The 16,666-nt window shown below is 42.5% G+C and overlaps 1 protein-coding gene across 4 annotated transcripts in view; it reads right to left on the bottom strand.

The window, feature by feature from the left end:
- Positions 1 to 283: 283 nt before the first annotated feature.
- Positions 284 to 16,666, bottom strand: part of vwc2 (von Willebrand factor C domain containing 2) — a 154,526-nt gene continuing 138,143 nt past the window's right edge. For all 4 annotated transcript variants that reach the window (XM_043690094.1, XM_043690095.1, XM_043690097.1 and 1 more), the window contains one exon: positions 284 to 788. In XM_043690094.1, coding sequence (XP_043546029.1) covers positions 637 to 788 — 152 coding nt within the window. In that variant the 3' untranslated portion in view covers positions 284 to 636. The remainder of the gene's footprint in view (positions 789 to 16,666) is intronic.

The raw sequence follows: 16,666 nt of genomic DNA, 5'->3' as shown, positions 1-16,666 counted from the left end.
TTCCCAGCCCCCCTCTCCCAAATTCCCTCCCCCATACCTTTTATCTCAGCCCACTTGGCACACCAGCCTCATTCCTGAGGAAGGGCTCATGCCCGAAACGTCGATTCTCCTGCTCCTCGGATGCTGCCTGGCCCGCTGTGTTTTTCCAGCACCACATTTTTCAACACAAATCAGCTGTTGATAATATCAACAAAATATCACTATACACGTTTCTTTTGAATTTCATGTTTCCAGGTTATTTGCTGTAATGTAAAATATTTACAGCTATAATGGCAGTACATTGTTTTTCATTACTCTCCCCTGATTTTTCTTAGATGGCTTGCTGACCATTCCTCTTAATCTTTATTCAAAGCATCATGTGGACTGAGGAACACAGGTATTATTGCAAGTGGTGACAGCTGATGGAAGACTGGAACACAATATTTCAAATGTCCACCATTCACTGAAAATTTTAAAAATGCCAGATTGTGATGCTTGAAATATACTAGTCACTTTTTATTGCTCAGATTTAGTACAAATAACATGACTAATTCAATATAAGTATGGTATGCAATACAGAATGTACAAAAACAGCTTTCTTTCAGTCCCATTTTATATTCAATATAGCAAAAAAAAATTTTTCACACAATCTTTTGTCTAGATTTCCTTGCAATCATTCTTAATGCAAGTTGCCTGGTGGTCAACTCTCCAAGTGCCATCTTCATAGGAGCAATGGCAAGTTGTGCATTCATCGATCTTCACCTCTCGTCCAGCTGGGATAATAGTGACTCCCGCAAAACAATTGGGTCCTAAGAGAAAAAGAGCATTGTTATTATTTGTTATTTTGTGTACATGCTGGGATGTCTAACACATGGCAAATATTGAAAGTAATTTATTTTACAATCCTATCCAATGTACAAATTGATTCTCAAATATCAAAATAATATATAAAGTACAATGATTTTTAATAGTGTGAAAAATATCTGCATATTTCTGGTAATATATTTTAACAAAAATAGGTTCTATTAAAAATAAAGATACTGACAATACATAGATAAGCATAATTTATTTAGTAATTATTTTACTATTTTTCTTGCTGTGCAAGTTGTAACTTGTTCAAAATGAAGGGCATGGTAAAATGGCTGCAAAGATCATCCAATCTTTCCAAATCTGAAATATTATAATAAACCATCTGACAATGTGGTTGTTAAAAATATACATTCTTAACTATTTAGTTTAATAAAAGCTACTTTTATTTTTCCTGCTTGATGTTGTACTAATTTGCTGCAATGTGGAGCATAATGTATTAAAGTTAAATTTTTCAAACACTAATATTAATGCTTGGAGCTGAGACACCAGCAACGTTTCTGTTAATTTGATCTGATTTATTGTTGTCATGTGTATCTTGTTACAATATACAGTGAAAAGTGTTGTATTGTGTCACCATTCTACAGCACCATTTAAAAACGCCAAAAAATAAACCAAAGCATAAAATCTATAGGCAGAAAAATTAAGGAATAAAGGAAGTTTCAAACTTTGCAGTCCTTTTTGTTAAGTGCTCCACCATTGGACATAGGCCTGGTGACCTGGCATGAGTCACTTCACCACACTGCTACTGCTGGAATGAAAGTTGCCACTCTTCAACACTACCTGGCATCCACTGATGCACTTGCCTCTATGAGTCATCACTGGACCTTACCAATGCATCTACTATCAATGGTGCCAGGTATCGCACTGGCCCAAACTCCACTTTGCTGCCACCATGAGTCTGCTTTGAGCCCACCTGCAGCCACTGCTGATGCTGCCAGGTCTTGTACTGGGCCCAAACTCGCCTCTGCCACTGCCTCCATGAATCTGTACTGGACACAGATGCTGCTGGGAATCCAAACTCACCTCTGCAGCAACCCAGCCATGAGTTGATGCCAGGACTGCTATAATGACGCAGAAGTCGCCGGGAACCCAAACTCACCTTTAATACCGCAGCCACGGGTCCGTGCTGCTGGGCCTACTTGCCACTGCCAATACTGTTGCCTCAACCAAGCTCTTCACCAAAAGATAAGTAAAATAAAATAAAAGAGAAAAGAAATGAAAAGAAAAGCAGAGGGCCCCTGGGCTCAGAAGCCCTACTCCACCTCCATCTTACAGGAAGCCAAAAAGTCAATGCTTTAAAGTCAATACAGTACAGAAATGAGCTATTGTCAGATGTTCAAAATAAAAACTGAGAAAGTTATAAATCAGTGCTTTTTTCATAAATCTGAAACTAATTGCTTCAAAACTTGATTACTGACAATTGAGTAGGGTGGCACAGTGGGACAATGGTTAGCACTGCTGCCTCACAGCACCAGGGACCTGGGTTCAATTCCAGACCTTGGGCAAGTGTGTGTGCGCGTGCATGCGTTTGGTGGATTAGCTACGGGAATGCAGGTTTATGTGTGTAGGTTTGGGTGGGATGCTCTTTGGAGGGGTGTTGTGAACTCAATGGGTTGCTTCCACACTTATGGATTCTATGATTCCTGCCAATTTACAGCAAATAGCAGCACTTACATTATATTGAACTAAAAAAAATCTTTTCAAAAGCATTGTGTTTTTTTTTGAAAAAGCACAAAACTTGACAGAATGCATAAACCAATATGAAGTCCTTCACGTTTACAGTCATGACAAAATATTTTGTAGTTTCTTTATGTAGGTTTTTAAAAAATTAATTCCTGATTCCTGAGGAAGGGCTTATGCCCGAAACGTCGATTCTCCTGCCCCTTGGATGCTGCCTGACCTGCTGTGCTTTTCCAGCAACACATTTTCAGCTCTGATCTCCAGCATCTGCAGTCCTCACTTTCTCATCCTTTTTTAAAATTAACACTGTATTCAAAATGTACAAGTCTGGGAAATAAGCCAATAAAAGTGCTTTGCTGTATTACTCCTGGCTGTTTTGTACAATGAAATTAAAAATTCATATAATCCTCAACTTCTGTTTGATGCATATTCTACATCAACAATGATCCTTGCTCCTATCATGTACATTAGCATTGACGGTTAGTGAGAAGCAGTTCACAGTTTTTGTTGTTAATGTGATCTGAAATCAGTATTGCCCTCCCTCAGGCTACAGATGAAGTGTTGTAGAATGTGAATCCCACAACAATACACTTGAATATGCTTTGTGATGTCTGCCAAACCTGATGAATCTTTTTAAACCATTGGATATTAGAATGGAAGCATCGTTTTAAAAGAACAACTTAAAGTTCATTGGTCGCATGAAGAATTCAGAAGTGCTATTTCCTTCAATTAATTTTTGTAATTTATAGTAGAAATTTACATGATCTGAGAGGCGAAGTGAGTTGGCGAAAACTGTTCAGAGTTCAAAGTAAACAAATAGGAGCCTGGAAGAATGCAGCAATCCAGGCAGCATCAAAAGGGAGAGACATAGATGTTTTGGGCTGAAACCCTTAATCAGGATCTTGATGAAGAGTCTCAACCTGAAACGTCAACTTCTCCACCTCCTGATGCTGCCTTGCTATGTTCTTCCAGCCTCCTGTTTGTTTACTTTGGATTCCAGCATCTACAATTTTTTTTTGTCTCTGTTCACAGTTCAAATCCAAATTGCAAACTTTTTGACAGCTGCAGGATTCATCCAGTTCCCATGGTCCAAGTCCACAACATTGCCTTTAATTCAGCAGTACTTGGCAGTAATTGAGTCACTGGAATAGATAGCACAGTAAATAAAATTGTCAAAATGCAGGAATGGGATGTTGTCTCAGAGGTTGGTGTTAAAGTAGGCCCCAGTGAAGTTTCAGAAGAAATTTGATTGCTTGGATCTGGAGCCATTGAGAGTTACTTGCAACATTGTGTGCCAAAGACATCACTGTACAAATTGCATAATTGTTCTGTGAGTTGTACTGTTTTTCATTCTTAAAGTTATTTTCATTTCTTTGCATTATGGATAACCAGTGAAAAGAATAAAAATAATTCCTTATCAGCATTGTTAATCCATCTATGTTTTCAAGGAAGACTACCCTGATTGGCAAGTTGAACAATGTGACATGAAAGCTTATGGTAACCTAAAACAACAAAATGTTTCATATTTAAGGTTTTTGCATATTACTGACTAATACATATCTGTGTTGACATAGGAAGAATCCCTCAAATAAAGAGTTGACAATTTTCTAATCCTTAAGCATAATCTGCTATTACTTTGACATATGGGGGGGTTGGGCAGTAATTCAATTCAATGATGCTTCGAAAGACTTTGCAAAGGAGTTTTCAACATTGTGCAATGTGTTTACATGATGGATTACAGGGAATATTTTATTTATTCATTTTGCGGGATGTGGGTGTCACTTGTTGGCCAGCATGTATTGCCCATCCCTAGTTGCCCTTGAGAAGGTGCTGATGAGCTGCCTTCTTGAAATGCTGCAGTTTGACCACAAAGGAAGAGGATTCCAGGATTTTAACCTAGCGACAGTGAAAGAATGGCGATATATTTCCAGTTAGGGTGGTGAGTGACTTGGAAGGGAACTTGAAGGTGGTGGTGCTCCCAAATATTTGCTGCCCTTGTCCTTCTAGGTAGACGTGCTTGTGGGTTTGGAAGGTGCTATCTCAAGATCTTTGGTCAATTTCTGCATATAGTACACACTGCTGCTACTAAACGTCAGCAATGGAGGGATTGGATGCTTGTGGATGTGGTGCCAATTAAGTGGGCTGCTTTGCCTTGGATGGTGTCAAGCTTCTTGAGCATTATTGGGGCCACATTCATCCAGACAAGTGGGGAGTATTGCATCACACACCTGACTTCTGCCTTGTTGATGGTGGACAGGCTTTGGGGAGTCGGGGGGGGGGGGAGTTACTCGTTGCAGTATTCCTAGCCTTTTGCAGCCACTGCGTTTAGGTGGTGAGTCCAGTAGAGTTTCTGGTCAATGATAACCCCCCAGGATATTGGTAGTGGGTGACTCATTGATGGTAACACCATTGAATGCCAATGGGCGGTGGATAGATTGTGTCTTATTGGTGATAGTCATAGCCTGGCATTTGTGTGGTGTGAATGTTACTTGCTACTTGTCAGCCCAAGCCTGGATGTTGTCCAAATCTTGTTACATTTGAACACGGACTGTTTCAGTATCTGAGGAGTTGTGAATGGTGCTGAACATTGAGCACTTCTGACTCTATGATGGAGGGAAGGTTATTACTGAAGCAATTGAAGATGGTTGGGCTGAGGACAATTCCCTGAGGAACTCCCACAGAGATGTCCTGGAGCAGAAATGATTGACCTCCAACAACCACAACCATCTTCCTATGTGCCAGGTATGACTCCAACCACTGGGGAGTTTGCCCCTGATACCCATGGATTCCAGTTTTACTCAGGCTCCTTGATGCCACACTTAGTCTAATGCAGCCTTGATTTCAAAGGCTGTCACTCTCGCTTCACCTCTGGAATTCAGCTGTTTTGTCCATGTTTGTACCAAGGTTGTAATGAGGTCGGGAGCTCAGTGGCTCTGGCAGAACCCAAACTGGGTATCACTGAGCAGGTTATTGTTGAACAGGAGAAAGTGAGGACTGCAGATGCAGGAGAACAAAGTCGAAGAATGTGGTGCTGGAAAAGCACAACCGATCAGGCAGCATCCGAAGAGCAGGAGAGTTGACGTTTCGAGAATAAGTCCTTCCGGGCCAGCTGTGCTTTTCCAGCAGCACACTCTTCGACTGTTGCTGAGCAGGTGCTGTTTGATAGCACTGTTGATGACACCTTCCATCACTTTATGGATGATCAAGAGTCAACTGATGGGATAGTAATTGGCTGGGGGTTAGATTTGTCCTGCTCTTTATGTACAGGACATACTTGGGCACTTTTCCACATGGTCAGGTAGATACTGGTGTTGAAACTGTACTGGAAAAGCTTGGCTTGGGAGTGGCAAGTTCTAGAGCACAAGTCTTATTGCTGGAATACTGTCAGGGCCTGTAGCCTTTGCAGTAGTCAGTGCATCCAATCCATTTCTTGATATCACGCGGAATGAATTGAATTGGCTGAAGACTGGTATCTGTAATGTTGGGGACCACTGGAGAAGGCTGAGATGGATCACCCACTCAGCACTTCTGGCTGAAGATTGCTGCGAATGTGTCTGCCTTATCTTTTGCACTGATATGCTGGGCTCTTCCATCATTGAGGATAGCAATATTTGGTGAGCCTCCTCCTCCAATGAGTTAGAACATAGAACATAGAAGAATACAGCGCAGTACAGGCCCTTCGGCCCTCGATGTTGCGCCGATCCAAGCCCACCTAACCTACACTAGCCCACTATCCTCCATATGCCTATCCAATGCCCGCTTAAATGCCCCTAATGAGGGAGAGTCCACCACTGCTACTGGCAGGGCATTCCATGAACGTACGACTCGCTGAGTAAAAAATCTACCCCTAACATCTGTCCTATACCTACACCCCCTTAATTTAAAGCTATGCCCCCTCGTAATAGCTGACTCCATACGTGGAAAAAGATTCTCACTGTCGACCCTATCTAAACCCCTAATCATCTTGTACACCTCTATCAAGTAACCCCTACACCTTCTTTTCTCCAATGAAAACAACCCCAAGTGCCTCAGCCTGTCCTCATATGTTCTTTCTACCATACCAGGAAACATACTGGTAAACCTCCTCTGCACCCGTTCCAGTACCTCCACATTTCCACACGTTATATACGTGTCCGTTGCTGCAAATGTGGTCTCCTCTACATTGGGGAGACAGCACCCCAACTTGTGGAATGTTTCATGGAACGTCTCTGAGATACACACACTGAACAACCCCACTGGCCTGTGACCAAACACAACATCACCTCCACTCTGCCAAGGACATGCAAGGCATGGGCCTCCTCCACCGCCAAACGCTAGCCATCAGATGCCCGGAGGAAGAATGTTTCACCTTCTGTCTTTCGGTACCCACCAACCACAGGGGATCAAATGGTCCCAAAACAGATCCTTGCGGAACACCGCTAGTGACGGCACTCCAAGATGAACCTTTGCCATCAACTACTACCCTCTGTCTTCTTCCAGCCAGCCAACTCCTAATCCAAACCTCCAACTCACCCTCATACCTCCGTATTTTTTGCAGTAGTCTACCATGGGGCTTAATTGTCCACCACCATTTGCAAATGAATGTGGCAGGACAGCAGAGCTTATATCTGATCTGTTGGCTTTGGGATTGCTTAGCTCTGTCTATCACTTGCTCCTTATCCTATTTGGTGGCTTCACCAGATTGACACTTCATCTTCAAGTAAGCCTGGTGCTGCTCTTGGTATGCCCTCCTGCACTCTCCATTAAACCAGGGTTGATCCCCTGGCTTGATGGTAATGGTCTAGTAGGGGATATGCGGGTTACAGATTGTATTGGAATACAATTCTGCTGTTGTTGATGGCCCATAATGCCTCATGGATGCCCAGTCTTGAGTTGCTGGGTTGGATTGGTCTGTTCCATTTAGCACCGTGATAGCACCATACAACACAATGGATGTTATTCTCAACGTGAAGGCACAACTTCATCTCCACGAGGAAGGTGCAGTGGTCACTCTCACTAATACTGGCATGGAGAGATGCATCTGTAGCTGGCAGATTGGTGAGAATGAGGTCAGGTTTTTCCCTTTTGCTGGTTTCCTCACAGCCTGCCACAGACCCAGTCTAGCAGTTATGACCTTTAGTACTCAACCAGCTTGATTAGTAGTACTGCTGCCGAGACAATCTTGTTGGTGGACATTGTATTCTGGGTGAGGGATTTCAATTTGTGCCCTTGCCATCCTCAGTGCTTCCTCTAAGTGTAATTCGACATGGAGGAGTACTGATTCATCAGCTGAGGGAGGATGGTATGTGGGAATCAGCAGGAGCTTTCCTTGATCATATTTAACTAGACTTCATAGGCTCAATGTTGAGGACTCCCAGAGCAACTCCCTCCTGACTGCATACCATTGTGCTACCACCTTTGCTGAGTCTGTCCTTTCGGTGGGACAGGACATATCCAGAAAAGGTGATGGTGGTGTCTGGAACATCGTCTGTAAGGTCTGATTCTGTGACAATAGCAGGTTGTTGTTTGACTAGTCTGTGAGACAGCTCTCCAAATTTTGGCACTAGCTCCCAGATATTACTGAGGAGGATTTTGTAGGGTCGACAGGGCTGTTTCTGCTGTTGTCTTTTCCGGTGCCTAGGGAAGTTAAATACCAATTCCTGAGACGATGCCTAGAGCATAGCTGGTGATAACAAACACCCTATTTCAATGGCAGACAAAATAGGATCTCATGTGGCTTTGAGGTTCCAATTTGAGGATGATAGATTGGTTCTTGACACTAAGAACGTTTTACATGGTGGTGCTGCAGCTTGTCATTGCAGGTATTGGAGAGAGAGGGAACTTCCATCTTGAGAGGCATGTTCAGCAACTTCAAAACATTTTGAAAGAAAAATAACCACAGCTGCCAAATCACCATTCTGGACATGGGAGACATCACTGCATTCCAAGATAATCAATTGATAATGGTACGTTTGGCAGAGGAGAGCAAGGCTCAATGGTTCTTTTATTGATCCATTAAAATCAGTGATGGAAGGATGAGCCAATTATGTGCCAGGCACCTTCAGGTCTCTTACTCTTAGCCTCAAAGGAGTGATCATAAAAGCCAAGCTGAGGGATCAACCAGGAATAGAGATAGTCAAAATTTTATTGGACTCAGGGCAGTAAAGGTGGAGGTGAGGAAGTTTTAATCTAAAAGACGACAATACCAGAAAGTCAACTCCCAAAGTAAAATTATATGACAACTTTATAAAGGAAAAGAATGCAAATGAAGAATAGCATGTAATATTAAACAATAAGTTTCTCATCTTGTGGAATAGTAGGCATATCTATATTTTTAATATAACTGATTGTATGAAGAACAGTCACCTGTCAAGTTGTATACCAGTAATCTGGTACTAAACATTTTCACAAAAGCAATCAAATGTATTATTTTAGAACTACATGTAACTATACTTTCCAACTGTAATGTATTATTCTCACAATAGTTAATCTAATGTTTTCATGGCTGAAGCCTTCTGATTGTAAATAATTACAACATGAATAGAACCAATTTGCCAGTCTATAAAAATAAAACAATGTTTCAACACTCTCTTCCTTGATTTTATTAAAACAGCTTGATGCTTCAAATCTCAACATAAAATCACAGTTGTTATTAGTTAAGGAAATGAGTATTCTTCAGTTATGAACAAGAAACTTCAATTTGTTTCACAAGATGAAACAAGTGTGTTCTATGTCCTCTGACAATCTTGTTCCCCTAAGGTAATAATTTCCAACAGTAACATAAAAACTGAAAGCAAAAAGAAATGAGTTCACATTCAAAAGAGAGACTAAACAACATGTTGGTGAATGATTGAAAATGTCAGTGTTAGCATGTAAAGATAAAGGCGAAGATTGTTAGAATCATACCCAAAGGAAGATGATTGTGGTTGTTTGAGGCCAACCATCTCAATAATAAGAAATCACGGCAAGGGTTCCTCAGTGTCCTCAGGACTTTTTTGTTAAAATTCTTTCACAGGTTTTTGGTATTACTGACTGGAGCAGCAATTCTTTCCCATTCTTTCAGCTTCTTTAAAAAGGTACTGCCTTCTTAAAATGCTACAATCCATGTAGCTTGCATACAACTGGGAGGGAAAGATCCAACCTTCTGCAGCTGCTTCATCAGTAGTATTTCCTTCATCACAAGGTCAAAAGGGGGGGGGGGGAATGTTCACTAATGATTGCACAATGGGTAGTACCATTCCTGATTTGTCAGATACTAGAACAGTCCTTGCCTACAAGAGCAAGACCTGGATAGCATTCAGACTTGGACTGAAATCTGGCGAGCAATATTTGTCACATACCAGACCCATCTCCAAATAAGCAAGAATCTAATCATCCCCACCTTGACACTTAATGACATTACCATTACCAAATACCCCATCAACAACAAAAGCAAATTACTTTGGGTGCTGTAAATCTAAAATAAAAACAGAAAATACTTTTTAAAAATGATCAGGCCTGCCAGTATCTCTGGAGCAGGATAAATTTAATATTGACATGAAGCTGAACTGGACCACCCATAGAGTATTATGGCTCAAAGACCAGGTTGGAACCAGGAGATTCTGCAATGAGTAACTCACTTCCTGATTCCCAAAGTCCCCATGTACCTTCCACGCTTTTTAGGTTAGGATTGTGCTGGAATTCTCTCCACTTGCCTGGGTTAATACTCCAAAAAATATACAAAACATTTGATGACATCAGGATAAAGCAACCTCTTATTCAGGACACTATGGATCTCTTTGAACATTCACACCTTCCAACACCAATGCACAGTAGTGGCAGCAGGCCTGACTACATCAGAGATTTCAAACATTAGCTCTACTTTTCTTTTCACAGATGTTGCCGGATTTGCTCAGTTTCTGCAGCATTTTCCGATTTTGTTTCAGATTTTCAGCTTCTGTTGTGTTTTGAATCTGATTGCAGTTGTGGCAGTCTCTTGTATAATGGCACAGATTCCATATGAGATAGGCCTATATCTTTGAGACATTTTCATGACATTCAGGTGGAAAGGTACATGCCTCACCTTTAGTCTCTCTCGTTCTCTCTCTCTATCACTTGTATAAAATAAATCATCTTCTAACTTCTTCTTTAAAGCTTGCAGTTACTAATTGTGAATTTAGGTTGCTTGATACTGATTGAACAACTGGATAAAAATATCTTTCACCAATTTCTGTCTCAAACACTTGAAAAGTTTAAGGACTTGGCTAGATGTTCCTTTACTCTTCTGCTCCAGTGAATATAACCCAAGGTTTCAAGGCTTTCATTATAACTATGTTCCTTCATCACAAATATAAACAAGTAAATCTCAATGGCATCCTTTTCATGGCCTTAATATTGGGCTGAACCATATGCTTCTTTGGTTAAGTGCGAGTTGTATTGCGTTTTTTGGAGAGTTTTCAGCATGAGATATAGTGATTTTTCTTATGGTATCTTACCAAACTCACCTCATTAACTCTCTACACAGCTTCTCTGCACCTAGACAAGCACTTTCAGTCCAGGTCAACCCTACATAATTCCTGATGTTTGCCCTGGTCATGGCGGACAGGGGGATTCAGCACCCATTTTATAGTCAGGACCTGAATGTCCTGCTGATTGGGGTAGTACAGAGGCAGGACTTTCTCTTCTGCCAGGACCAGCTACGACACCAGGTGTGTGTCAGCACAGTCTGAAGGTACCACCCAGGTTAGAGAAATCGTTGCTGTCTGGAGGAATGCCTAGCAGTATGAGAAGAAAGTCAGCATCCCTCTCCAGTATAAATGCCACGATCTTGTCTCTGACACCTCCCACCAAAGCTTCATGTTCTACCACTCCCACTATTACCTGCAACATCATCGCCACTTGCACTTACCACCCCAACCCTGGGCACCACTAAATCTCCATACCCTCTGCATTGCCCAAACACTTGCTTGTGACACCTCCCTTATTTAAGGAAGGATGTTAAAGCCCTGAAGAGATTTCAAAGGAGATTTACTAGAATGATACCAGGGATGACAGATTTTAGATTGGGAAGATTAAGAGGTAACCTTATTGAGGTGGTCAAAATTATGAAACATTTTGATAGGGTAAAGAAGGATACAGTCAGTTCTGCTATAACATGTATTTCTTCAACGCAAATTGGCTTTAACATGATTGAAGAATTTAGACCGTTATTTCTAGAACATGAATTTTCTTTACCGATTCCGGCCCCATTGCTTTAAACAGCCCAGTTATTACACAATTTTCTTATAACGTGTGATCGCACGAGAATGGAACTATTGCATTGTATCAGAACCAACTATATTCAGTTTCCACAAGTTGGTATGTCAGTAACTAGGGGTCACAACGTTAAGTTTGTCAGCAAGAGAGCTAGCAGTCGGATGAGGAAAAACCTCTGTAGGCAGAGAGTTGTTAGGATTTGGAATGCTTTGCTTGAGTAAGTGGTGGAGGCAGATTCCATGGATGATGTCGAGAGAGAGCTGGATGTATATTTGAAAGTGATGAGGTCAGAGAGCTACAGACATAGGGCTGGAGAATGGGACTAGCTCGGTAGCTCTTTCAAGAGCTGGTACAGACACAATGGGTGAAACAACCTCCTTCTGTCCTCTAAAATTCTAATGATTCCAATACACCCAATTCAATTTTGAACAAATCCTAATAAGATTAGGATGATACTCAGGTGTAAATCAATAAGAATCAACTGGGGAAAGAGTAGGACATCTCTGGGACAATGCTCCAGTATGCTCAATCAATACAGTTGTTCAGCCTTTTGCTTTATTTACTTTAAAAGGTTTCAGCCAAACACAACTGAGACTTCCAATACTCAATCTTGTTATTTTTCTCACATTTGACTGCATAAATGCTTATTTAAACTTGTAGAACTAATTGGAATGATGTTTAACTTACTGGGACAAAGTAGCAAAAGAAAATTCATTAGCATGTCTAAGCCCTGAGGCCACATAACATATTACTAAAGTACTACAGTAACAAAACACTTCCACACCACAGGGAACAGAATTGAAGAGCAACTGAGAAGTAACTGTGTTATCAGGTTACAAAATCCAAATTAGAAATCCATCATATTCATAACCCAAGGCAATTGACTAAACCTAAAGGAATAACCTTAAAAATTAGTCAGTTAGAAATAAGAATAGAACTCAAACATTAAGGTGTAAGGAAGTTGTGGAATAAGTTAAAAGGGGCATATGTTGAAATAGATAAGTGGCCTAATTGAATAATTATATGTAATTCTGGAAAGACAAAAAAAAACACAACAAAAGCAAGTTGATGGGTAGGATCCCTGAGAAAGGAATGGCTTTGCTGGGCCTAATGGTCTTTCTAATCTTTATTCGAAAAGGGATGGATTCAAAAGGTAAGAAGCTATTTGCAGAACTTTACCGGTTCTTCAACAATGTGGGCATTAACAAGTCAGTTTGGAAAATATAGCAAGATCGGCAGAAATGAGATTCTTGATGCTGAGGAAAAGAAGTTTAATTCTTGCTAGTGATTGGAGAGAGGCCTGTTTGGAGTCATAGAGATGTACAATACGGAAACAGACCCTTCGGTACAACTCGTCCATGCCGATCAGATATCCCAACCCAATCTAGTCCCACCTGCCAGCACCCGGCCCATATCCCTCCAAACCCTTCTTATTCATTTACCTATCCAGATGCCTTTTAAATGTTGCAATTGTACTAGCCTCCACCACTTCCTCTGGCAGCTCACTCCATACACGTACCATCCTCTGAGTGAAAAGGTTGCCTCTTAGGTCTGTTTTATATCTTTCCCCTCTCACACTAAACCTATGCCTTCTAGTTCTGTACTCCCCCATCCCAGGGAAAAGACTTTGTCTATTTATTCTATCCATGCTCCTCATAATTTTGTAAACCTCTATAAGGTCACCCCTCAGCCTTTGACGCTCCAAAGAAAACAGCCCCAGCTTATTCAACCTCTCCCTATAGCTCAAATCCTCCAACCCTGGCAACATCCTTGTAAATCTTTTCTGAACCCTTTCAAGTTTCACATTCTCCTTTCTGATAGGAAGGAGACCAGCATTGGACACAATATTCCAACAGTAGCCTAACCAATGTCATGTACAGCCGCAACATGACCTCCCAACTCCTGTACTCAGTACGCTAACTAATAAAGGAAAGCATACCAAACGCCTTCTTCACTATCTTATCTACCTATGACTCCACTTTCAAGGAGCTATGAATCTGTACTCCAAGGTCTCTTTGTTCAGCAACACTCCCTAACTTAATTCATATGAATTTTCAAATTCTTCCACCTGCTGGGTAGAAACTAGGCAGCAACAATTCCCAGTTTAAATGTCAGTGTTGGTACCTGGCGAATCCAGTTCTCCCTAGACAACAGCCCCCAATATCTCAGGGCAATGAAAGCCCACCCCTCTAGATCATGGAGGTTGCCATCGGATATAAACAAGCTGCATTGCACCCTCATGGCACATCTGTGGCCCACTTCCAATACAGTTCTACACTCTACTTTGGAGGGCACCAACATCTTAAATTGGAATGTTGCCGCCAGGACGCTACTTGCAGGGACAGACACCCAACAGTTTTGATCAGCTGCAGTTCAGGGCTCCTCCCTTGCTCTATTAGCACTCACTCACTTTGCACATACTTAGTCTCTGACTCGCCTTTTTGTGCTTTGCCCCTGCAGTCAGAGCTGAAAGGTTAACAGATCTTCTGTAGTGCAGGCAGAAAGCCAGGCGAGTTGTCCTGGGTGTCAACAGGGATTTCTTACTGGGGTAGACATGTTGTTGTATGGCACCGTGCTCCATCACTATGTACCAGCAGCTTACACAGCAAACACACTGCAAGTGTTTTAATCAAAAGGCCATGTTTCAAAGTCTAAGGGGAGTTGTCCTCAGTCAGGACAAGGGAAACAACTTTTGATCAGAACACAGTAAGTCAAGGGCATGGTCATTCCAAGTGCTTGCTCACAATTGTTCAGCTGCCTGGAGTGGTAAGGGTCAGGGGGTCTGCATCACTACAGTCTGGGGAGTAGGCTATAGTCAGTCCGGGTGGGGAGGGAGTTGGGGGTGTGGAAGTGTCAGGTCTATGAAAATCAAGAGGGGTAATAAGGGGTCATCGTTGTGGTAGGGAAGTTGACAAACATAATTCTAGAAATTGGAGACTGGGATGTAAAGGGAACTACAATTGTGAAAGGAAGAAACTTAATGAATGAGGTTTGGCGGATGTGATAGTGTCAACAGTGTGGTGCTGGAAAAGCGCAGCAGGTCAGGCAGCATTCATGGAGCAGGAGCATCGACGTTTCGGGCAAAAGTCCCTCATCAGGATATAATAGTGCACTGGATGAAATAGGTTATTGGGTTCATCGATGGGAGGACTATGCAGCATGATGGATGATAAGGCTAAAATGTCAGGCCAAGGCTCAGGAGTAATGCTAGAAGATGAAGCTGTAATTTAAAGAAGTATGTGCAAATGTGTGGAGGCTTAGTACTGATCAGCTCAACTCCACCTTCTGCAAAGAGGCAGCCACTTCATATCTATGTCGTAATATTGATCAACAGCATGTGAGAACACCCTGCCCTTGCCCTTCAATCCTCCCGAAAACATCTTGACACAAAGAAAAGCTACGTAAGAATCCAACTCATTGACTACAGTTCAGCCTTCAATGCTATGATCCCCTTGAGACTGATTACTAAACTTAGTGATCTTGGACTAAGCCCCACTCTCTGCAACTGGATCCTCATCTTTCTGACCCACAGGCCACAATCTGTCAAGATTGGGGACAATATTTCATCACATTAACACTCAGCCCCCTACTGTATTCCCTGTATATCTATGACAGCGTCGCCAAATACCAAACTAATGCCATTTACAAGTTTACTGATGACACCACCATAGTCGGTCGAATCTCAGATGGCAACGAAACAGACTACCGATGGGAGGTGGAAGACTTGGAAAAAATGGTACACTGAGAACAACCTAGCTCTCAATGTCAGCGAAACCAAGCAACTCATTATTGACTTTCGGCGAGATGTTACTCATGCCCCCCTACACATTAACAGCAGAGGTGGAACGAGTGGAGAGTGTCAAACTCCTGGGAGTGGTCATCCACAACAAGCTTTCTTGGACTCTTCATGTGGATGCACTGGTTACAAAGGCCCAACAACGTCTCTTCTTCCTCAGGCAGCTGAGGAAATTTGGCATGACGGCTAATACCCTTGGCAACTTTAACCCAACCTAAAAAAAGGACTCAGTCAGCTGAACAGGTAAGCTACTTAATGTTCTTGTTTTGGAGACTAAGCGTAGAGTTATGGCAGCACAGGCAGTGGAATGTGCCTCCTGCAGGATGTTTGAGGTAGGGGTGACCACCGACGCTCCTGCTGACTTCACTTGCAGGAAATGCAGCCAGCTCCAGCTCCTCACAGACAGCGTTAGGGAACTGGAGCTGGAATTGGATGAACTGAGGATTATTCGAGAGGCTGAGAGGGTGATAGATAGAAGCTACAGGGACATAGTTATGCCAGCGAACAGAGGTAGCTGGGTAACAGTTAGAGGTGGGAAGGGGAGGAAGCAGGCAGTGTAGGGATCCCCTGTGGTCGTTCCCCTCAACAATAAGTATACCGCTTTGGATACTTTTGGGGGGGACAGCCTAGCAGGGATAAGCTGCAGTGACCGGGTCTCTGGCACGAGGTCCAACTCTGAGGCCCAGAAGGGAAAGGGGAGAGGAGGAGAGTGCTAGTTATAGGAGACTCTATAGTTAGAGGGACAGACAGGCGGTTCTGGGGAAATGGGCGAGACTCTCGGATGGTTTGTTGCCTCCTGGGTGCCAGGGTCCGAGACGTCTCGGACCGTGTCTTCAGAATCCTTAAGGGGGAGGGTGTGCAGCCAGAAGTCATGGTGCACATTGGCACCAACCACATAGGTAGAAAGAGGAGTGGGTCATTCAGGAGCTCAGGGAGTTAGGCTGGAAGCTAAAAGCTAGGACGGACAGAGTCGTCATCTCTGGGTTGTTGCCGGTGCCAGGTGACAGTGAGGCAAGGAATAGGGAGAGAGTGCAGTTGAACACGTGACTGCAAGGATGGTGTAGGAGGGAGGGCTTCAGGTATTTGGACAATTGGACTGCATTCTGGAGAAGGTGGGACCTGTACAAG

This window comes from Chiloscyllium plagiosum, chromosome 5, assembly GCF_004010195.1.
Source record: "Chiloscyllium plagiosum isolate BGI_BamShark_2017 chromosome 5, ASM401019v2, whole genome shotgun sequence".
NCBI classification, from domain to species: Eukaryota; Metazoa; Chordata; class Chondrichthyes; order Orectolobiformes; family Hemiscylliidae; genus Chiloscyllium; species Chiloscyllium plagiosum.
Note: the sequence above shows the minus strand (reverse complement) of the source record. Positions and strands in the feature narration are given on the sequence as shown.